We start from the raw sequence: 24,408 nt of genomic DNA on the forward strand, positions 1-24,408 counted from the left end.
TATTGATTTAATGAAGTGAGACATGTTTATGAATCAACTGATATATGACAGTCTTTTCTATAAACACCAAGCCGACCGAGATATTACACATACTGCACTTAAAAGGACAGTCCTGAGTTTGTTGCCGTTATAAAGTTTAAAGTTCGTTTTGTTTAACGAACGTCACTAGGATATTGTTATTAAACATCGGGTATTTGATCATTTTCACATTTAGTCTTAAAGAGGAAACCCACAACATTTTTCCATTAGTAGAAAGGGATCTTTCATATGCACCATCCCACAGGCAGGACAGAACATACCACGACCTTTGATATACCAGTCGTGGTGCACTGGCTGGAATGAGAAATAGCCCAATATGGATCGATCCCAAACTGAACGCACATCAAGCTAGCGCTTTACACTGGGCTACGTCCCACCTCTACATTCATCTTCAAAACACTGGATTTTTGCGGGCACTTCAAAATTCAGAGAGTGCTTCACATATCCAGCACCCTCCCTGTGAACCCATAAATGAATTAGACCAAAGAAGAGACTTGTACCTCCATGTCTATTTTTCGAAATGTTGAATGCAGGTTTCATGTGCTCTGGGTGGCCTGTCAGGTGAGGTAAGTGGGTCAACACACTAGGGAAGTGGACCAGACTACTCATATATTGTTTCGTATTCGACATCATGACATCTAGTAACATCCTGCAACAGAATTCAGTTACACTGTAAGTTTCAGTAATTTTCTTTAATTAATAACATATCAGTATAAAGCCATCCTACGACAGTCATTTAAGATATTAAAAGGTTTTTTTGTTTAACGACACCACTAGAGTATACTGATTTATTAAACCCATCTCCTATTGGATGTTAAACATTTGGTAATTCTGACACAGTCTTCAAAGGAAACCCACTACATTTTTTTCCACAGACAGTACCTACCATAGCCTTTGATATACCAGTCATGGAGCACTGGTTGGAATGGGTGAAAACATCCAATCAGAGAATGGTTTGTTTGTTTTGTTTAACGACACCACTAGAGCATTGATTTATTAATCATCAGCTATTGGATGTCAAACATTTGGTAATTTTTACATATAGTAGCAGGGATCTTTTATATGCACCGTCCCAGACAGGACAGCACATACCACAGCCTTTGATATACCAATCGTGGTGCACTGGCTGGAACAAGAAATAGCCCAATGGGCCCACCGACGGGGATCGATCCCAAACCAAATGAGCGCTTTACCACTGGGTTATGTTCCCCCACCCCAATCAGAGAATGGGTACAACGAGGTGGTTCGATCCTCCAAACGAAACCCCTCGAGCAAGCACTCTACCTACTGAGCTAGACCCTGTGGGGCAATGAGCCATACGTTTGCTTGCCAACGATTGACTTTATTTCCCCCCTCATCTCAACCATAGTCCACAAGTGATACATCAACGGGCAAGGTATGTACTGTCCTGTCTATGGCAAGAGCACATAAAAGGTTCTTTGCCACGTTTTGACAGTAATCTATATCGAGGAAATGGGTTTCCTCTCTTTCTTGCCCAAATAGCTATAGTTTAAAAATCCATGGGATGAAATGCTGTTAAACGAATATTCCTTTTCTTTTCAAATATACAGATTAAAATAGATGTACAATATAAACGTATACTAAATGGTGAAAACAAACACCAAAGCCAACATATTTACATCAATTCCATCATCTGAACTGGAGTTTACAGTTACAGTTAACACTTTCCAATACGATCGAGTATGAATTTTTATAATCAATCATCACATTGTTAGAGCAAACTGGAAATTGTTTAATTATGATTGATCAATCGGAAGATCACTACCTAAAACTATTAAAGCTGTTGCTATGTTGAATTTATTTGTAATATTTAAGCATTTAGAGAAAAAATCAACTTAGTTTCCATCCAATAATCTGCTGTAAAAATGTTAATTCACATAAACATTTGTATAATATTACATTGTTATGAACGAATGAATGAATGAATGAATGAATGTTTAACGACACCCCAGCACAAAAAATACATCAGCTATTGGGTGTCAAACTATGGTAATGCAAACAAATAAAGTGATGATAAACATCAATATAAAAATTCAAGTTTTAAATAAAAACAGTGTAAAGAACTGTGCAAAAATACAAATATCACAGATAGATACTGACTTTTACTCAAAATTTAAATTGTATCTATGAACGATGCAGAGGAAGTTTTAAAATATACAGAAACAGAAATGATTTAATACTTTGTACCAATAATTTACCTGTTTGGTTGGACTGTTCCATTGGAGTGCATGGTTGATACCAAGTCAAAAAATTGGTTTCTGAGAATGAAAAGGTCATTTTCTCGTTGCCTGTTAAGTGACTCGGCATAACGAAGGCGATTTCGTATATCAGAAAAACGCTTTTCTAAAACTTCATTATATTTTTCACAATCTAAAAAAATTAAAAATCTAATTGTAAAATCTAAATATATAAAATTATATATATTTTTTAATTTATGAATGAAAAACACAGAAAAAGTTACAAAGATTTTCATTGGATTTTGGAAACTTGTTTTTCAAAAGATGGCTCAATAAGATTATAAAGGATAAAGATTCTAATAAAAAAAAAACTACATTGTTGGGCATTTCCCATGTTTTGCAATAATTTAAATGTTAACACTTTTTTAATTTATGCATACATTTTATTACTCTGAATAAGTGTTTTGATATCACCAATTTTTTTTTAAATTTTAATTCAAACAAGTTTCAATATAAGAGAGAATCTAGTGGAAGAAAGGAAGGAATGTTTTATTTTATGTCACACTCAACACATTTTAAATACGGTTATATGGTGTCAGACATATGGTCAAGGACCACACAGAGTACCAAGTGGAGGGTGGGGGGAAGGAGGGGGCATGAAAATTAAAAAGGGCCATTTTAATTAAAGTTTACAAATTGCTTTTTTGCCTACTTGCTGGAGAAACTACCCTATTATTTCTCCTTGATTCTTTATTTCTTATCCCCCTGATTATTTCAAACTATAGTCCTTCCCAAAGCGAAAGAAAGAAGTGTTTTATTTAACGACGCACTCAACACATTTTAAATACGGTTATATGGTGTCAGACATATGGTCAAGGACCACACAGAGTACCAAGTGGAGGGTGGGGGGAAGGAGGGGGCATGAAAATTAAAAGGACCATTTTAATTAAAGTTTACAAATTGCTTTTTTGCCTACTTGCTGGAGAAACTACCCTATTATTTCTCCTTGATTCTTTATTTCTTATCCCCCTGATTATTTCAAACTATAGTCCTTCCCTAAGCGAAAGAAAGAAGTGTTTTATTTAACGACGCACTCAACACATTTTAAATACGGTTATATGGTGTCAGACATATGGTCAAGGACCACACAGAGTACCAAGTGGAGGGTGGGGGGAAGGAGGGGGCATGAAAATTAAAAGGACCATTTTAATTAAAGTTTACAAATTGCTTTTTTGCCTACTTGCTGGAGAAACTACCCTATTATTTCTCCTTGATTCTTTATTTCTTATCCCCCTGATTATTTCAAACTATAGTCCTTCCCTAAGCGAAAGAAAGAAATGTTTTATTTAACGACGCACTCAACACATTTTATTTACGGTTATATGGCGTCAGACATATGGTTAAGGACCACACAGATTTTTTTTTTAGAGGAAACCCGCTGTCGCCACATAGGCTACTCTCTTACAACAGGCAGCAAGGGATCTTTTATTTGCACTTCCCACAGGCAGGATAGCACAAACCATGGCCTTTGTTGAACCAGTTATGGATCACTGGTCGGTGCAAGTGGTTTACACCTACCCATTGAGCCTTGCGGAGCACTCACTCAGGGTTTGGAGTTGGTATCTGGATTAAAAATTCCATGCCTCGACTGGGATCTGAACCCAGTACCTACCAGCCTGTAGACCGATGGCCTGCCACGACGCCACCGAGGCCGGTTTCCCAAAGCGAATGCCTTTGTTCATACTATGGAATTTACTACAAGCTCTTTATTTCTGAGCCGATTGTTTTATAAATTGCATACAAAAATAGTAAATTTTTTAATTTATTTCCAAAACACTTTAAAATTTACTTTTCTTCTGATGTCAAACCAGACTGGAATTATTTTCAAAAAAACATTTTTGTAGGAGGACGGGATGAACTATAGATGCATATCTCTGGCTTGTTCTCATAAAACATTTAATTAACTAGTCTAGACTCAAGACTTGATTGTTATGTTTAGGGGTGGGAATTGGTGAATTGTAAAAAAAGAGTAAACCTAGAGGGGTCCAGGGTGGTGAACTGTAAAAAAAAGAGGAAATCTAGAGGGGTCCGGGGTGGTGAACTGTAAAAAAGAGGAAATCTAGAGGGGTCTAGGGGCAAGGACGATTAAAATGCGAGGAAACGCAATGTTCCACGAGAGGAAAACTGCGGATCCGAGAAGAATTCCCACCCCTGTACGGTTTATAAGTACGGTCCCTGGTACAAGAAGTGAAAAGGAAATGACTTACCATCTTTTAAAAACAGTGACAACCACATAAGTGGTGATAAGCACACGAATGTCATCAGGACGAGATTTCGCAGCTTAACTCGTATTCGCATCAATTTGCGGCCTACGTGTCTTCCAGTGTTCAGACAAGATGAACACAGGGACAGGCATGAACACCGAACTTTCCACCGCATCATCTGCATGTGCAAAATATAACAATGTTCAATACATGTATTCTAAACCATCATTTCCACAAGTAAAACTTAAGAAGTTGAATTGTTTTATTCAGGGTTTGACAAATCCACTAGCCCTTGGTCCCGGCAATCAACTGTATTACTATAGGGATAGGATATAGCCAGGTTGTAAAGCACTCGCTTGATGCGCGGTTGGTCTGGGATCAATCCCCGTCGGTGGGCCCATTGGGCTATTTCTCGTTCCAGCCAGTGCACCACGACTGGTATATCAAAGGCCGTGGTATGTGCTATCCTGTCTATGGGATGGTACATATAAAAGATCCCTTGCTGCTAATCGAAATTAGTAGTCCATGAAGTGGCGACAGCGGGTTTCCTCCCTCAATATCTGTGTGGTCCTTAACCATATGACTGACACCATATAACCGTAAATAAAATGTGTTGTGTGCGTCATTAAATAAACCATTTCCTTCCTTCACTTGTATTACTATAATACATAGGGTAATAGCCCAAGCTTCTGCGAGGACTTGTAGCTTTCTCGAACATTTGTTGAACACTGTCTTGTTTAAAGTTAAAGTTTGTTTTGTTTAACGGCACCACTGGAGCACACTGATTAATTCGTCTTCGGCTCTTGGATGTCAAACATTCGGTAATTCTGACACGTAGTCATTGGAGGACACCCGCTACATTTTTCCTAATGCAGCAAAGGATCTTTTATATGCACCTTCCCACAGACAGGACAACACATACCACAGCCTTTAATATACACCAATCATGGTGCACTGGCTGGAACGAAAAATAGCGAAGTGGGTCCACTGACGAGGATTGATCCCCATAGTGCACTGACTGGAACAATGAAATAGCCAAGTGGGTCACTGACGGGGATCGATCCTAGACCGACCGTGTATCAGGCGAACGCTTTACCACTGAGCTACGTCCCACCCCCTGTCTTATTTAACGACATCACATTGATCAGCTAATGGCTGTCAAACATTTGATAATTCTGACAAACAGTTTAAAGAAAACTTGCTACATTATCCCCATGAGCAATAAGGGATAAGGCACTGGTTGGTACAGGAAATAAACAATTAGAGATTGGGTCTTCCGAGAGTGTTTGATCCAACAACCCAAGCAACCTTCCATAAGTACTACTATAAGTTACAGATTGCACACACATCACAATGGGACAGTACAACTACTACATGACATACATGTAAAGATATAAATATGGATGAAAGTTAAAGTTTGTTTTGTTTAACGACACAACTAGACAGGGAACATTTTCAGTATAGCATTGCGGTTCGTTATGTAAGTTTCAGCCGCTGTTACTTAATTTTAAACATTAAACAGTAGAACTTGCTAATCAAATTTTAATCGACTAGAAATGTTGCTAATCAAAATTCCAAAGAAAAAAAAGTTCCTTGCTAGAGCACACTGATTTCTTAACCATCAGCTATTGGATGTCAAACATTTGATAATTTTTACATATAGTGTTAGAGAGGAAACCCGCTACATTTTTTCCATTAGTAGCAAAGGATGTTTAAAATGCACCATCCCACAGACAGGATAGCACATACTTCGACCTTTGATACACTAGTCGCAGTGCACTGGCTAAAATTAAAAATAACCCATTGGCTCACCGTCAGGGATCGATGCCAGACTGACCGCACATCAGGCAACCGCTTTACCACTAGCCTACATCCCACACCAAATGTGTGTGAAGGCAAACTATTATAATTATGATGTCCACTGATCTATACACCACAGCACATTATCTAATCAGCAGATCTCTAGTAAATGTCCAACAAACATATATCAACATTCCAACATTAAATAGAATATTTCAAATGTAATGTTTTCTATGCTGGACAACACATCCTTACAGTTACAATGACTTGGACATGCATCAGAAGTGCTACAAGAAAACAATGAAAGAGCTACTCTGAACAGTTTGAGGTCAGTGGTTTCCAATATCATAGATATCAAAAATGGGGGGGGGGGGGGCACAGGGCACTGCCTCGCCCCATCTCTAAAACTGGGGGGCACAATATGCAGAATATGATCTCACATTTCATAAGTGTTCCCTCCCCTCAGTTGCTGCCATCTTCCGATGCCCATAAATATGGGAAGAGTTACCCGTTCTCCACACCAAACAGGAAATGGTTGGAACTCTTTCCAAAGACAACCCCTGCAATTGCCTACGACCATCGGCAGTGCCGTGGAGTTTTTAATTTTCCACGGCACTTTTTAACCTTTGACTATATTCAGGATTTTTTCAATGGCATATGTTTTGCCCCAGTGGACATTTTCTTAATTACAGGGGTTGCAAAGATATATCAACTCATAATATAACGAGGTACATGTGCAGGCATTTTACATGGGAGATGTCTAGACTATGGTGAGAAAAGTTTATAGGGTGGTCAAGTCAAAAATTTGTCATGCTCTCCAAAACCCATCCCTGTGCACACACACACACATAGATATATTATATATATATATATATATATATATATATATATATATCTTTTTTTTTTTTATTAAATGCATACATGTATATGATTATGAGCCCGATACAAATTTATCCTAAAACAATGGTTATAATGGGTAGGAAAAAACCCCTAAATTTTAAATTAATGCATCTGTCCAAAACCGAAATCACTGGTGGCTGCTCAGTATGGAACACAGTCTGGCATTTGTTTATCCCCTCCTTCCTGTTTAATATTTTGTTGTCCACACACCCTTTGTCAAAACCACATCCACCCACTCACCTACATTTCCTGTCACTATGTCGTAAGTTAACCAGCATTTGACATTATTGAAATGTTTATTTGTATTTTCGATTTGTTTTAATTGGTAGTAAATAATAGATTTAACATTTGTAATAGATATTAATTTTTTAATAATAATAATAAACAACACCTCATCATGACGTTCATAACATGAACACACCGAAAATGGTCTATATAACACCAGGGTCTGTAGAGAAATGGGCAGATTTTAAAAACGTTAAAAATATATTTATAGATTATTTATTACCGTAAGTTGCTATATTATAATGTCAAACATTATCAACAAACCCAACATGATTCCTGCCCATCGTTTCACAAAACATGTCAAGACAACTCTAAAACATTAGTAAAATCTGATCATTTCGTACCGAGTCTTTTAAACCACAGCTCAACTTGTCCACGCTACAGTGTCGTCCACTATTTTTATTTTTCATATATGAGCAGAGGCGGATCTAGAAGGGGGGGGGGGAGGACCCCAGGGGCCCGGGCACCCCTAAATTTTGCGACAGTTATAATTTTATTATATATTTATTTTCATTTTTTTTACGATCCCCTCTAAACTTCCCCCAAAGTTCCATTGGCATTCCGCCTCATGTCATTGCGCCTCCCCCCCCCCCAATAAATTTTCTGGATCCGCCACTGACGAATATACAGTAATAATATATTTATTCAAAATATATCTTTGGCACAGTAAATTCGCGCTTATTAAATATGCCGTACCTCTAGGGAATGCTTTATGTGGTGCAGTCAGAACATAGGCGCCAATTTTTAGCCTTTAATTTTAGGGGGTGGCAAAATTTTGAGGAAAAAAAAACCCCAACCTGCCCCCCCCCCCCCCCCCCCCCCCCACACACACACACACATCGAAATTCTACTTTTCTCTTCTTAAGTAGTAGAATCTGTTGGAGGAAGAACTAAAGAATGCTGGACTGACATGGGGTACGGGATCAAAGAAAGCCCAAGACAGAGTAGTTTGGAGAGATCTTGTGCGGGCCGTATGTGCCACAAGGCACTGAGAGGATAAGTAAGTAAGTAATGTTTTTACTTATATTCGTCAGTTAAAGTATATGTTAGATTTACATATTTAAAATATTGGCATTTACCAACATTTGCCATGATGAATTTTACTTGTAGAAAGCAGGAAATTGCAAATTAGAACATGAAATTTTCATATTTTTCCCACGAGAGGATGCCCCCCGATCTTGAGTCTCTCTGCAAACCTGACCAAAGGAATCAAACCAGAGTTCAGTTTCGTTTTAATAAAAAATCTTTCATAGTAATTCAATATTCACGATTTTTGCTATTGTAAATGTAACGAATTATTTGATTGGATCGTACAATTGTTCATTGCAAGTCATTATTTAATTTGATCCATTTTTATACATCGTAAAAAATGCATTTAAAAAGTGTTACATTTGTCAGTATTTGTAATGATGAATTCTCTTGTAGAATACAGGAAAATGCATTTTAAACCATCTAATTTTCAATTTACCTTGGAGATCACATCCGAAGAAAATCGCAACCAGTCAGTCCCTTCCCCAAATATTCACTTACTTTTGCCATACCTGCACATGCCTGGATATTTTAACATGTCTTGTCCATTCAAGAAAATTTTCTGCGGACGCCCATGTGGAATGAGGGGGAGGGGCGCAATATATATTAGTGGCCTAAGGGCGCCAAATATTAGTACTCAAATACGTCTCTGGGTGCAGTTAAAAGTACTTCTCAATAGAATGTGTATGACAAAACTGAGAGACGTTGATGCCATAAGCTATGTAGGATCACTGGCGTAGGAAGCGGGAGAGGGAGGGGGGGGGCATGTTCCCCCCACTTTGTACAGTACCGGTAGGTGCTATGATATATATATATATATATATATATATATATATATATATATATATATATATATATATCATAGCACCTATATAATTACTAGTATACATGTATATATACACCCGGAAAAGAGTTAAGCACCCCCATGAAATTTTACAATGACTAATAAAACAAGTGTTGCCAAGACATTATTGGCAAAATGAGCTGCGAAAAACGAATTTGATTTGTTACAACAACCCATTGGCAATATGAAAACAGAACAATTGTATTAGATTTCGGATTTTTTAATCACTGGTTAACACCAAAAACATATCACTTCAAAGTACCGAGCTGCAGAGTTCATAAAACAAATTAAGGTGGTTATTTGAGAGTAAAAAATGTTACCTCGAGTCTCTAGATTACATCCTTAGTTCAAAGGTTCAGTAGCGAGTAAACCCTTCACGTGTCCGAATGACTGCCTCCAACCTCCGTCTCATCCCTCCAGTTAAACGTCGGATTTGTCGAAGGGGCAACTGCTGCCACTCCCGATCCAAAGCTGCTTCCAATGCATGCACATTCTGTACAGGTGGCTCCATTGGCTGTATACGACGCCCGATGATGTCCAAAATGTGATCCAGCGGTTTCAAATCTGTACACATGGCTGGCCACGGCAGAGTGGTTACAGCGTTGTTTTGGAGGTAGGCTGTTACTGCCCGGGAACGATGGGGTCTACAGTTGTCATCCATGTACACTGTCCTTGTGGCAAGTGGGTGGTTGTCGAAATGAGGAACATCAACTGGTTCCAGGACATCTCGAATGTACTGAACACCTCTGAGATTGCCTTGCATGGTGACTAAGTCAAGCTTACAGCAGTGTCCTGTCTTCACGATGTGATGTCACACGACGTCGTCCGGACCGAGGGAGGTCCACCACATCATTTGTTTGACCTCACATTATACATGTATATGGAATGACCTTTGGCCGAATTATTTTAAGTTTTGTTTGGCTTTTGGAATAAATAATAAATTCGTACGTATGAAAATATTTTAAACAAAAATCGATAATGAGATACTACAACACATTACGATGTCCATAAATGCATTAGGTTATAAAGCTATTCATAATCTAAGCAAGAAAATGTCAGTAAATAGTAATTTTAATTATATTTTAGTAGGCACGGCGGAGCAGGAGGCGGGCTGGGGTGGGGCTCTAGCCCTCCAATTATTCTGAATCAAAAATCTTATAAGAGATGAATTTTACTTGCAGAATGCAGGAAATTGAATTTCAGGAGGTTTAGTTTTCAAAATGTTACAGGGAAGCATATCCCCGAAACCCCTAAACACTTTGCTTTGCGCCCTCGATCTCAGTCAGCCCCCACCCACCAATGTTTACTTGCTTCCGCCGTGCCTGTTTATAAAAACTGTAAGTCACCTTTTAACTAAGAACAACATTAAGAGCATTTGCATGAAACGTTGAGTTACGGTAATATGGTGGAAGGGGGCGGAAGGAGGGTACAAGTGCCAATTTCCCTGTAACCCGATAAGGGAGATAACCCGCTACTCTTCTGTGAAAGGAGTCGTGTATCACACGTCAAAAATCAATGTTTTGGCTATGTCAGAAAAGCAAAATGAGAAAAAAACCATGGATCTTGAAAAACGAATGTACGAAGTGCTACATACAGACTTCAAACATCGTGAATTTAAGACGCCTTTGCAAAAGAGTGCAATTGAAGAAATTTTAAAAGGTGTGCTTTGTGTTTACTTTGTATGTTCAGTTATATTCGTGATATGATAAATAGAATAGATGACAAGTCACAAGGTCCAGCGATATTTCAACAGCTTCCAGAAGGTTTGTTTTAAACAAAACTTGCACATGTTGGCAATGCATTATCAGTATCAGCTGGTAACAGACATACCCACAGCTGAGTAAATGTTATTCCTAGAGAAGAGTTTGACCTGTACCCCTCTTTATATCAAAGCTCTAAAGATTAACAGTACAGTGCTGTCCGGTAGGTATGTGAGAATCGGCCCCAGGCATCGCGTATGCTTAGGTCAAATACCTGGTTTCTGGGTTGATCACAGTGCAGCGGGCAGTGGAAATGCTGTACTTTCAAGGAATCCGGGTCGTTTCGCCCTTATTCCTATTCGACCCTGAGTCGTTTCGCCCTTATTCCCGTTCGCCCCGAGTTATTTCGCCCTTAGAATGAGTCGTTTCGTCCTCTATTATGAGTTGTTTCGACCCTATGTATTGGGGTAGTACTAGTATGCAAAATTTGGTATATAAAAATAATTTTGTCGTAATAGTCACCTAACAGGCAACACGGTTGTAGTAGACTTAAACGTAAAGTCCGAAACAAAATGTGGACAACTACAATAAATTGCTCCTACCTTTATTTTTCGTTAGATTTTACCCACATTTTGTCCAGACAGAAATCTTGAAAAAACAATTACAATGGCATGGATTCCACATACTAGATGATAACCATGTCACCTGTATCGACTTCGCCGAGATTGCATAGGGCAAAAAGCATGTAATTTTGTGCCAGCTGCCATTTTGACTTTTTATGGAATATTCTACAAGAGGGGTGAAAGGATATGACTTAATCTAACAACCGTTGAATGCAATAACATGTTATGATATAAATACAAATGTGATGACGTCATATTATTTTATTATTAATAATATTATTTGATTGTTTACAATGTTTAAAGATACCACTAGAGATCATTGATTTTATATTAATATTTTAGTCTTTCACCCCACTTGAAGAGTATTCCATAAAAAAACAAAATGGCAGACAGCAAAAAACTGCATGTATTTAAATGTAAACTGAAGCAAATGGTCCTTTTAATATTTCATCATAAATCTTCTTCAGCATAGATGTAAACATGACACGTCAGTGGATATTACAGAGGCCAATTTCACAAATTTGCAGAAAAGCAGTCCCCCCCCCCCCCCCCCCCCCCCCCCCCCCACACACACACCAAAACACTTTATAACTAATATGTCCTATCGACAATATCATTGTGTAGGCTAGTCTTTGTATTTATTAATATAAAATACATCAGCCCGTAGGAACTGGGATGGTGTGAGGGGAGGGGTTCTTTAAAATATTGCACATAATAACATATACATATAAATGGCGTTTAGGCCAAACAAAAAAAATGGTTTGTTTCCGGTCACCCGACCGACCCTAAATTTTGCCACCGACCCTGAACTTTTTTTTACTGCTGGGGTGGGGGGAAGCACACAGAGAAGTTGTGGTCACGGATCGACAAAGCAGACGACAGAAGTACTCAATTAGGATAACTCTTACACGTCAGTGTGTGTGTTAAATGGAGGTTGAGGGGTGTGTGTGCATGGGGGGGGGGGGCAGCAGCGATGGTTTTTATACACCCCCACTGAAATTGGAATCATTAACCAGTGTTCTACGTTGCGACCAAAATGTTGGCGTGGCGACAGATTGAATTTATTATCGTCGCCATCTGGTGACTGACTCCAAAAACGTCTAAGTAGGGCCTATTAAATTATTTGCCATGTGCGTTCAGAGTCCTAGCAGTGAAAACAAATGAAATTTGTTGACATCATTGTGCAGTCGGAACATTTCACTATTTACGAAGTTGTCCGATTGATCACTGTGAATCGTATTAATTGTCGGTACAATTCAGAACTCATCGTTGATTTTAGTAATTTGGCGAAAACAATCCAGATACTTACAACACATTCATAAATGATACAAAATGAGTAGTGTCGCACTGTGGCGAGTAACATTTTAAGCCTGGCTAGTAAATTTTGTTTGTCCACTAGCCAAAGAAGAGTAAGTTATAAAACCGAGTGTAGAACACTGTTAATAACACCTATCTTATTAGGTACCATGGTAATTGGTGACACACAAGATCACATGACAGTACGGTAACGTGTGTGGCGATTAAACGGCTTTTATTACAAACTGCTAAATACTGTAGGCCTATAGAGGAAAATATATCGTATTATCGTAACTCCAGTTATCTCATACAATGTAGGTTTATTTTCCAAAAACAACAACGTGCGATCTCAACAAAACAATAAAGTATTTCTCGATACCACATGCACAGACTACAAGTCATCGCGTTTTTTCCACATGCATAGGTGAAGGTCATTTGAAGAAGACTTTGTACAATTTTCGTTGTTGGCTACTGCTTAGGCCTAGTACCCAGAATTTGTTAATATACACGGGTGTAGCCTGTAGGAAGATATCAAAAAGTGGGGTGGGTGGGTACACACACGTATAAAATTAATATATAAACCATCGATGCCGCTTCCTACGCCAGTGATGTAGATAGGCCTATCAACTGCTGAGCATGGGTAATAATTAAATAAACGGAATATTCAAGAATAACTACTAACATTAAACAGTTCACATTTATTTCAGTGTTTCAATTAATTGGGAATAAATTAATTTGAGTGATTTTAGCATGGATCCGTTCAATAGGCTAATAAACATTAAAACTATAAGTCCGTCCCACAGGGAACGCCTTAGCCCGAGTACTCTGACTGTAAGAGAGCTAGACGGACATTTGAACATAAACACGCTCTCATTATTTATGTCCAAATGTCCGTCTAGCTCTCTTACAGTCAGAGTACTCAGGTTAGAAACGCCTTTTTTATTACTATGAAATTTACTACAAGTTATTCATTTCTAAGCCGATTGATTTGTAAATTGCACACAAAATTAGTATTGTTTTGTTATTTCCAATACAAGTTGGATAAATCTGTGAACTTTTTGTGCAAACATCTATTGACCAACTTGGACAAATTTGTGCAGTCATCCTATGACAAAACTGGACAAAGCTGTGAAGTTTCTGTGCAGTCATCTACTGACTTTTATTGGTGAAAGGAATAGTTTGAACTTTTTTTGTTTTTCTGTCTTTTGAAAATGGCATGTGAAACTTAAAACTGACATTGACAGTGAGATTGTTTTTATTTCTCTCTGGCTGCAAAGAGTAAACTAAGATTTTTCAGACAACTTGCCTTCATGTCTTTCATCTTGAGATTGAGTTTTTCTCTGGCAAACACATTTAAGGTAGGGTAACCTTTCTTTGAACTAAAAAAAAAAAAAAAAAAAAAAAAAATCCTACCTACCTACCCTACTTTTTTTGGCCATGTTACCTAAAACAAACTTTTTTTTTTTTTTTGGCCTTATGGTTGATAAAGGGTTACAAATTGATAACCTATATCTGATTTGCAACTAGAGTCACGTAAACAAATTTATTCGTCATTCACAAACATAAACATGAGGGCAAAACGACCCTGTATAGAGGGCGAAATGAACTGGTATGGGGGCGAAACACGGGGCGATCGGGAATAAGGGCGAAACGACCTGATACCCTTTCAAGTGCATTTTTTGGGTTGTGGGCGCAAGGTTGAAAATCTATACTTATACTGATGACGTAGTTTACATTTTCAACAGTTGCCTCATCTTTGATTTATTTCCATAGGATTCCTAGAAGTTTCACAAATCGTCTGTTAAAATTTCGGTATACATAACCAATAAAAAACGCCTCCGATTTACCGAAAAGCAAGTAAAGACTCTTTTCAAACTTATATAGACCTGTAGTATGTGTTCTTTTCTACCTTTATGTGGATTTTCAAGACAATCCTACATACAGCCACTGATTTATACCAGCAGCAGGATCGGGTGTCCAAGCCGTTGGTGGCCTGTTTTGTCAACAAACCTTCGATAATCAACCTCAAAATAATGATGGTTAATCTCATTGGAATTCTTCAAATTGTAATCAGAATAGTTTATTAACAAGCAAAGATGACTTTGATATGCATTTCATTGAAATTTGGGATTTAATAATGCCGATGGTTAATGATTTTGTCTGGCATGTTTTGTTTTAAAAGTGTGCACGCAACTGGAAATTAGGTCACGTGACCCAAGTGCTGCCACCTGATTGGTCCAGACTGTTGTTTACATTGAAATTAGCCACGTGCTCAGTGTTTATTTTCTACATATGGTTTATTTTCATCAGTTTTGATGTTCGTTTTAATATGTTTTGAATGTGATTATTCAAGTGAGAATAGACCCATCTGACAGAACTTTTTGATAGCTGTTTGCTGGTGCAGGTTTTGTTGAAATATTCCAAATGTTATGGGCATTTTTCAGAATGGGACTACCGCTAATTACTGGGTAATTAGGTAGGTAATTAATTAATTATAGTGAATGAAAATGACTGATATTGTTGTGATAAGATGATTTTAAGACAATAACCCATCTCTTAGTGGTGGGAGTCTTTCTTACCAATGATACAGATGAAGGGTTGTATGGCATTTTGAAGCACATTTTTAAAGAAAATGGTCACAGGTTTTCTTTTGTTTTAAATCCATTGACGAAAACCACCCTAAATTAGGCGACTTCAAAATACCATAGCACCCTCAATATTTATCCTATCATCACAATTCAAAGACCATTTTAAATGTCTTTTTTAGCTCTTTCCAATGATACCAATTGCACTGCAATCACCTGAATATGAATTTTTTCCTCACATACCTATGTCCGGTGTATCGGCGCGCCTAAGCTTTCAAGGACCATTTTCTATGTGAACATTGTGAAATATTTAATAAAATGCATCTCTCACCAATAAAGAAGTGCATAATCTGAAATACACTACAAACTGTTTTATGTCTGTAGTAAATAAACATTTTAAAATGGTGCATAAATATAGGCACCCCCTTGTATCCAAAACGATTTGCATGTCCGGTGATTCGGCGCAGTAGATGTAGATCGTTGACCCCGCTATTTATAAACCGCCCATGACCTCACTTTTAGCCCATAAACGCTACACTATTGTCCCAAAATTATTTTAGTACTTTTTTGTTTTGTCTTGTTAAAAATATGACTAGGAAAATGAACGATCACATATGACCCATCTCATGATCAGTTTCGGAATCGTTTTCTTGAGTGGCACAGTACTGCAGATGCATACATGTTCATTGTCATGCATGGCTAAGATGCCTACATGGAGTTTATTTTTTTCGGGTAGATTGTGCACACAAGTGGATCTTATTTCGCTTTTATTTTTTATAACAATGTGACAATTGTGAACTGGAATGACTGTCAATTAAGGTGTAAAATTTTCGTTTTGTTTGCATTTGCCTGTGTTTTCTTTTCGGTTTAAATAAAAAATAACCAATTTTTTTTTTTTTACATTTATACTGTTTACTATAATTTTTAAAATGCGGGAAAGGTGTTTTTAGACTGGTTTTAACATTCTTAATATCAATAAGGATGACCTACTTCGCGTTTATAAACACGAAAACAGGTGAACTATTTATTCTAAAAAAAAAATTAATTGCACCCTTAACAATAAATATGTTGATACTTGATTAACCATTGAAAAAGGAATTGAATTTTAATTCGTTAAAAACTCCGACAACATTACAACTTCCTAAGCATACTCAAGCAAAATGCCAAGTGCGCCGATACACCGGACACGGTTGTAACACTAAAACTGAAGTATGTCGATCTCGCCCCGTGTCGATCTCGCCCTGGTGAAGTCGCCCCGGGCGAGTTCGCCAGGACTTATTTTCATCGTTAGGCGAAGTTATCATACATATTAGACTTGCTAGAAGACATATATTACAACATATATTATAGTATATATCTACTGTCATTACATTTTAACGATTATTTGATATATACTAAATACTAAAGTATGCACTGAACCGACGAGGTACATTTATGATACATTATACAGGAGACACCAAGCGGGAGCAAGCACGGAGAAGTCTGGCTGAACTTCTCTCACCACGTTCCATTATGACAGTGAATACTGTGCACACTGTATTCGGGGGTAATGGTGAACAGTTAATCAGTCAATCAAGATTAATCAAGTAATGATGGCATTAATTCAGTAAATTGTGAACGGTTATCAGTAACAGCACTTCCATGTTTAATTACCATTCACATAAATTACCACTGTATATATATATATATATCACATTATACAGAAAACAAACAAGTAAGTACTGTTTATGTATTTATTATTAATGAAATAATGGTTATATGCCTAACGAATGGCTCGCTGAGTAGTCAGTGAAATGTGGAAAAATTCTGACTATCTTGCCATAGCCTGGACATGCAAACTACGAAAATTACACATTACACAATAAAAACAAAACAATAAATGAATGTTGTCTTATTCATATATTTATTATACCAAATTGAACCTCAGTGTGTGCACTTATGACAAATAGTTGCGTAGTAACGTGTGACAACTTCACCCAACATAAAAATGCTACACTGAGAAAATCCTGGCGATCTCGCCACAGCCTGAAAAAGTGAAATAATAAGAAATGTAAACTTAAAAAATGTTACATTACATGATGAAAACAAGCCATAAATGTGTACTTTACGTGTATTTATTATAATAAACTGTACCCATGAAGATATTGTCAAGTAATATGTAGGCGACTTCGCCCAACAGAAATCCAAAATCGTAGAAAATCCTGGCGATCTCGCCCCAGTCTGAAAAAGTGAAATATACTCTTCAAAAGAAGAAACGCAAAACCACATTGTCGTAACATTTGGAGAATTGATTTAATTATTGAATGGTGAGTCCGATAATTACCAAATGTTGCAGGATTGTTCACAATTCACTCTAGTCCATTGTGAGTAAGTGATAGGACACACGACCAAGGTCAAGGTCATCTGGAGTCAATACCGGGTGTGGCCTCCGCGTGTGTTGGGCACCGCCTGCCCATTGAAGCAACCAGAGTACGGATGACGTCCCGGGGGATGGTGGCCCACTCGGCCTGCAAGGCTGCTGCCAGCTCGGGCAGGGTCTGGGGCTGTCGGAGGCGTCGGTCCAACTCGTCCCATAGATGCTCAATTGGGTTTAAATCCGGTGATATCGATGGCCAAGGAAGGACATTAATGTTGTTGTTCTGTAGGAAAGCCGCTGTGAGACGTGCTGTGTGAGGCCTGGCGTTGTCATGTTGGAACACTGCGTTGGCGTTGGCCATAACTGGAACGATGTGTGGCCGGAGGATCTGGTCAATGTAGCCCTGTGCATTCAGGTTGCCCTGCACGTGGACCAGGTCAGTTCTGCCAGTGTGTGAGATGGCTGCCCACACCATGACACTACCCCCGCCGAATCTGTCCACTTCCTGCACGCAGTTTGCCGCATAACGTTCACCACGACGCCTATACACGCGACATCTTCCATCATGACGTCGGAGCAGAAATCGGGACTCGTCACTGAACCACACCTGTCTCCATCGCAGTTGAGGCCATTGTCGATGAATCTGGCACCACTGCAGTCGGAGTCGACGGTGTTGTGGTGTTAAGATGACACCTCGAACTGGACGTCTGGCACGAATTCCTACCTCACGTAGGCGGTTCCGTACGGTCTGGTCGGATATCCTGCGCAAACCTGGTATTCAGCGGCTGTGGAGGTGGCAGTAGTCAATCGTTCCCGAAGGTGGCGTACCCGGATGTAGCGATCCTGCCCGGGGGTAGTGACCCGTGGTCGACCGGATCTAGGGAGGTCACGTGTTGATCCATGTTGCTGGTAACGGTCCCACAGTCTGGAGATGGTGCTTGGGGACACATGGAATGCCCTGGCAACGGCCGTTCTGGATTCGCCTGCGTCTAGTCGGCCGATGGCATTGTTTCTCTGCGGTTCACTGAGACGTGGCATGTCCTGGATTGTCAACTGTCGGCCAGATACAGAGGCCAGGCAAGCGAACACCCTGCACTTTTATACTGTCGGTGTTCATGTTGCACGTGCAGACAACGCACGTGCAGTGGTGACATGGTTTGCACGTGGCTGCGTTTTTGCGAATATTCACATTTTGGAACTTTATTGTACAGTAGCTGTGTTTTATCGAATGTAACCGTGGGAATGTGTTTGGGACATGCAATGACCTTATATTCACAAAGCATGAACCGGTAGGAAACATAAAATCGGAATTATAACCCTTTTGCGTTTCTTTTTTTGAAGAGTATATATCTAAACACATTAACATTACACAATGGTAATAAAATAATATATGAATTCTGTCCATGTATTTATTATAAATAAACAACACTTATCATAGAATAACGATGTATAGCAACCTCGTCGGTTCAGTACATACTTTAGTATTTAGTATATATCAAATAATCATTAAAATGTAAACTTAAACAAGAAAAATCCTGGCGATCTCGCCCCGGCTTGCAAGTGAAATCGTCAGAAATGTAAACTACCAATGTATTACATTTTACAACAAGAAAATCAAAACATGACTACTGCACATGTATTTACTTAATGAAGTAAACATTAAACTGCTTGTAACTTTAATATTGTTGAGTTATAATGTACTGGTGACTTCGCTAAACAGACATGCAACGCGGAAGTAAATTGACGATCTCGCCACAGCGTGTCCCAACACAAAAATAGTAGTATAAGTGGTATAACCCTGTAGTTTTGGCACAAAAACATGCTGATAATGACAGTAGATATATAACTTCGCCTAATGATGAAAATAAGTCCTGGCAAACTCGCCCGGGGCGACTTCGGCAGGGCGAGATCGACACGGGGCGAGATCGCCAGGCTCCCTAAAACTAACCTTAACCACTGAAAGGGGAGCACGGGTCGAACTCATTATTCCTGAACTGACTATGGCCTCTACAAGTACAGTAGTCTACAGTCCATCCCATCCTCATACAAAAATGTTTTGGTTTTTTGTAAATAATTTTTTAGTTTGGGGTTCGATTTAAAGAAGAAAAGTCAAAATGTTTTAGAAATGACAAAAGAACAACCACCAACAACTATTTTTGTGTGCAATTTAGAAAATAATTGGCTCAGAAATCAGTCCTCAAGTCTACGTTAACTTTTCCATCTAGGACTAGGAGCCAGATGTCGCCTACGTCCTATACTAATATAGATAAATGAAATGTTTTAGTCGCCAGATGAAAAAAATAGCAGGGGTGGAAAATTATTTTATAAATGTACTTGTCCTCGGGCAAGTAAAACCTATAAATGTACTTGCCCTGAATTATACAATACTTGCCCAGATTTTTCATGTGATGAATGTTGAATTTTTAAGTGAATAACAAGAAACTTTTTATTTGTTTACTTTAATCCACTGGTTTTGTCCACTGGTCCACCTTCAGCCGTATCAGATTCTAAAGACAGGATATGGTGTGTACCCTGGGCACTTTGAATCCGGCTAGGCCATTCCCTTATAGCAACTCTAGGGCAGAAATCTCTCAGTATCTTGGGTCCATGTGTCATTACTGTCAAGAGTGTTTTCAAGTGTCTCTTGGTTTAGAACAGTCCTGCGGTTTGTCTTGACTAAGTTCATATTGGAGAACGTTCTCTCGCATATAGCTGTACACAGGCTCATTACGAACATCAGCTCAACTAATTTGCAGATTTTTTGCATTAACGCTCGGGGAATTTACAGCAAACAGAACATGTCATGACGTTAGCTTCGTGATCGTAAATGACCCACGGAAACTGTTCCTTCCAACTCGGTACGAATTTACGTTTCCGATTTTTGTCATCATTTTTTTTTATTCTTTGCTAATATTGTCTCATTTACCAAGGTCCCTTTTCTTTTTTCAATCGATTTGCCGCCGCCGGCCAAAAAACGTATGGGTTTCTGCGTCATGAAGAGAGAGACTACTCTAACACTATTGAATTGATAGGCGGTTGCACATAACTAATTAAAACATGTTATCGATCGTTCGTTGTTTTGTTGAGTAAGTTATTCACTTTACTGGTTAACAGTATTTTAAGACATAAATATAGGTGAGCCACAGAACTTTTCCTAACTTAAGGTAAGTATTTATAATAAAAAAAAAAAAAAATCCTTACTTGCCCACGGGCAAGCTGGCGTACCAATATTTGTTGCCCGACCATGAAATATTACTGTACATGGGAGTCGGGCAATGGTATTTTTCCACCCCTGAATAGTCACATATATATATATCAGCGCTCAACTTTTACGGTCGCCCGGTCGTCTGTGACGACCTAATATTCAGTCGGGCAACTTAATTCTATGATACTGGTTGCCCGTCGGACGACTGACTTTTTTTAACACCAAAAGGTGAGTTGTGTCGCATAATAATGTGCAGTTTCCTTGCCCACAATCGCTTTTAAACTGTCGTTATATCTAAAGTTGAGGGGGTGATTTTCTGCGATCACGAAAAAACCGGATGAAATTGCGGAATTTAGTAACTGAAACGGAATTTACGTTTTTTTAAAAATAACCTTCAAAAGTTGTATTTCTGGTTTAAGCACCATTATAAATCTTTTTGGTAGTTTTAAGATTCAATATTAATAATATACGCATAGTGTTTTTGTATGCCAACTTTCGTATGCCTAAACACTTCCAGAACCGTTCATTCTCGGAAGCTACGCTTAATTGCCGTAAGCTTGCAACAAAGCATGTGACCGTTTACCCGTGTCACTTTACACAGTGAAATTTAATTTGAAATATAAAAATAAACATGTACTAATACAATTTTAGAATGTTGATTATATAATAAGATTTCTAGCATGTTCAATTTCTATATTTTTAAATAATACTTATTACAATTCATAAGCATAACCGATTTACACGACACTTTCGTTGGAAAACGTAATTTCGTAAAACTTCGGGCATATTTGTTAGTCTGTATGGAAGCAATTCATATTTATAGTCCGTTCCACGGGAAACGTCTTTTTTTCATGCTATGGAATTTACTACAAGTTATTTATTTCTGAACCGATTGTTTTCTAAATTGCACACAAAAATAGCATTTTACTTTTCTTCTTACCAGTTTATTCTAGTAGCACATGTAGCACGTGCTACGGGGCCCGCAGTTCAGGGGGTCCCGCGGTGAGGCATTGTATACATTTATTTTCCCCAGGTCATTTTTGCGCACTCCCCGAGGGGGTTGCAAAATATATATCTTGGGAATTGGGGCCCCGCTGTTATTTGTGCTACTGGCCTCGCGGATCCTTAAACTGGCTCTGAATATATTATATTATAATTCTAGGCATTTTTAAAAATAATAATATTTTTAAAGTCCGTCGTTTAAAAGTTATAAAACAATGTCAAAACTGTAAACGATTGACAGAATAGTGCTTAGTGGTCCAATGTGTACATATGTATAACTACACACATTTAAAAACATCATTAAAAAGTAATGTATTTTATTGTCAGACAGTACATATTACATTTTACATCGACAACATATTAATTACAAACCTGTTGGTTGCTGTTTTATTGGAATATAAATATAACTCTAGTTTCAAAACACAGATGAAATCAGGGCAACCAAATTTTTGGAGGGGCAACCTCAATGTGAACCCATACTTGCCCTCCGGGCAAGTGACCAAAATACTTAAAATTGAGCCCTGTATATATATGTGACAAAAAATATTTGGGATATGGTGCTATGGAATTAAATATTTACAAGGTATGTTCTGAATGCAGCCAGTGTCAACGGGGTTTAATGGGGACCTCACCCAGAAAGAAAATGGGTTAGGTCTAGGGTTAGGCTTAAAGGAGAGGACAATTAAGGCATTTGGCCTGGTATGCATATTCAACGATATATAATGCACATTATTGTTTAATATAAACACGTATAATCGTATAGTTAATTAATAAAACGGTTAAATGTGACAGCTATTATATATAACGGACGTAGCCATTTTGTACCATCTCAGTGAGTACGCCCTCTGGCGAGCTGGTGGTTATGTAATACTTAACGCGTCATGTCAGGAATGAGCCTTAGAACTAGAGAAACACAATCTACCTGATTTTTGCGGGATGATAAATAGTCATACATTGCAATGTTCTGTAATAATATACATCCCAGTAAGCCAGCAATAAGTATATCCAGCACTATATATATTATTTTTCAATACAAAATAAAATACCATTGTCAAAGTAGCTGCACAACAAGTCAAAACAATTAACAATGTTTGCCCATGCATTAACCTACGTACTGAAATGATACACGGAGTGTTTTCTTAGTTAATTGGTCTATGCTGTTAGTTGCTTCTACCTGTGATTCCTGATTGGCAGGTGTGTATTTGATTGGTAACCAGATGAGCCAATTAATTGACGCTGTCTAGACACAAAAATACATACCTGTATTGTGGAATATTACCTGTCGCCCCTAAAATTGTAATGGACATTGTTTATTACTGTAAATAGTTGTGTAAACCTATTGATTAAGTAGACTTTTCCATCTAAAACCACAGAACTGACCAATTACGTAGTCCCAAAGAAAAGAAAATTATCACTTGGGTATCGTGGGTTGTCGTTTTTGCTCCAACGTAGCATATCAATAGGCGTAATAGTGTACATTTTTCCTTTGGATTATTAAACAGAGAAAAATACTATAATCCCATTTTGTTCTGTTAATTCAACTTGAAATATATACTCTTCAAAAAAAGAAACGCAAAAGGGTACAAATGGGTTATAACTACAGGGTTATACCACTTATACTACTATTTTTGTGTTGGGACACGCTGTGGCGAGATCGTCATATTTACTTCCGCGTTGCATGTCTGTTTAGCGAAGTCACCAGTACATTATAACTCAACAATATTAAAGTTACAAGCAGTTTAATGTTTACTTCATTAAGTAAATACATGTGCAGTAGTCATGTTTTGATTTTCTTGTTGTAAAATGTAATACATTGGTAGTTTACATTTCTGACGATTTCACTTGCAAGCCGGGGCGAGATCGCCAGGATTTTTCTTGTTTAAGTTTACATTTTAATGATTATTTGATATATACTAAATACTAAAGTATGTACTGAACCGACGAGGTTGCTATACATCGTTATTCTATGATAAGTGTTGTTTATTTATAATAAATACATGGACAGAATTCATATATTATTTTATTACCATTGTGTAATGTTAATGTGTTTAGATATATACTCTTCAAAAAAAGAAACGCAAAATGGTTATAATTCCGATTTTATGTTTCCTACCGGTTCATGCTTTGTGAATATAAGGTCATTGCATGTCCCAAACACATTCCCACGGTTACATTCGATAAAACGCAGCTACTGTAAAATAAAGTTTCAAAATGTGAATATTCGCAAAAACGCAGCCACGTGCAAACCATGTCACCACTGCATGTGCGTTGTCTGCACGTGC

At 38.1% G+C, this 24,408-nt stretch overlaps 2 protein-coding genes across 6 annotated transcripts in view; one reads left to right on the forward strand and one right to left on the reverse strand.

Annotated features, from left to right (window-relative positions):
* LOC121376115 (alpha-1,3-mannosyl-glycoprotein 4-beta-N-acetylglucosaminyltransferase B-like) overlaps positions 1 to 7,796 on the reverse strand; it is a 28,078-nt gene extending 20,282 nt beyond the window's left edge. The window contains exons 1-4 of one of the 5 annotated variants that reach the window (XM_041503915.1): positions 7,751 to 7,796; positions 4,505 to 4,679; positions 2,259 to 2,430; positions 540 to 688 (exon numbers count right to left, since the gene is read on the reverse strand). In XM_041503915.1, coding sequence (XP_041359849.1) covers positions 540 to 688; positions 2,259 to 2,430; positions 4,505 to 4,679 — 496 coding nt within the window. In that variant the 5' untranslated portion in view covers positions 7,751 to 7,796. Of the gene's footprint in view, positions 1 to 539; positions 689 to 2,258; positions 2,431 to 4,504; positions 4,854 to 7,592; positions 7,688 to 7,709 lie in introns of those variants that run through there. The other 4 variants (XM_041503914.1, XM_041503916.1, XM_041503913.1 and 1 more) reach the window with 4 other exon arrangements.
* A 3,068-nt stretch (positions 7,797 to 10,864) lies between these two features.
* The window catches only part of LOC121376487 (ATP-dependent DNA helicase Q5-like), a 32,078-nt gene continuing 18,534 nt past the window's right edge, over positions 10,865 to 24,408 (forward strand). The window contains exon 1 of the mRNA XM_041504369.1: positions 10,865 to 11,018. Coding sequence (XP_041360303.1) covers positions 10,886 to 11,018 — 133 coding nt within the window. The 5' untranslated portion in view covers positions 10,865 to 10,885. The remainder of the gene's footprint in view (positions 11,019 to 24,408) is intronic.

The sequence above is a fragment of the Gigantopelta aegis genome, chromosome 6 (genome assembly GCF_016097555.1).
Source record: "Gigantopelta aegis isolate Gae_Host chromosome 6, Gae_host_genome, whole genome shotgun sequence".
NCBI classification, from domain to species: domain Eukaryota; kingdom Metazoa; phylum Mollusca; class Gastropoda; order Neomphalida; family Peltospiridae; genus Gigantopelta; species Gigantopelta aegis.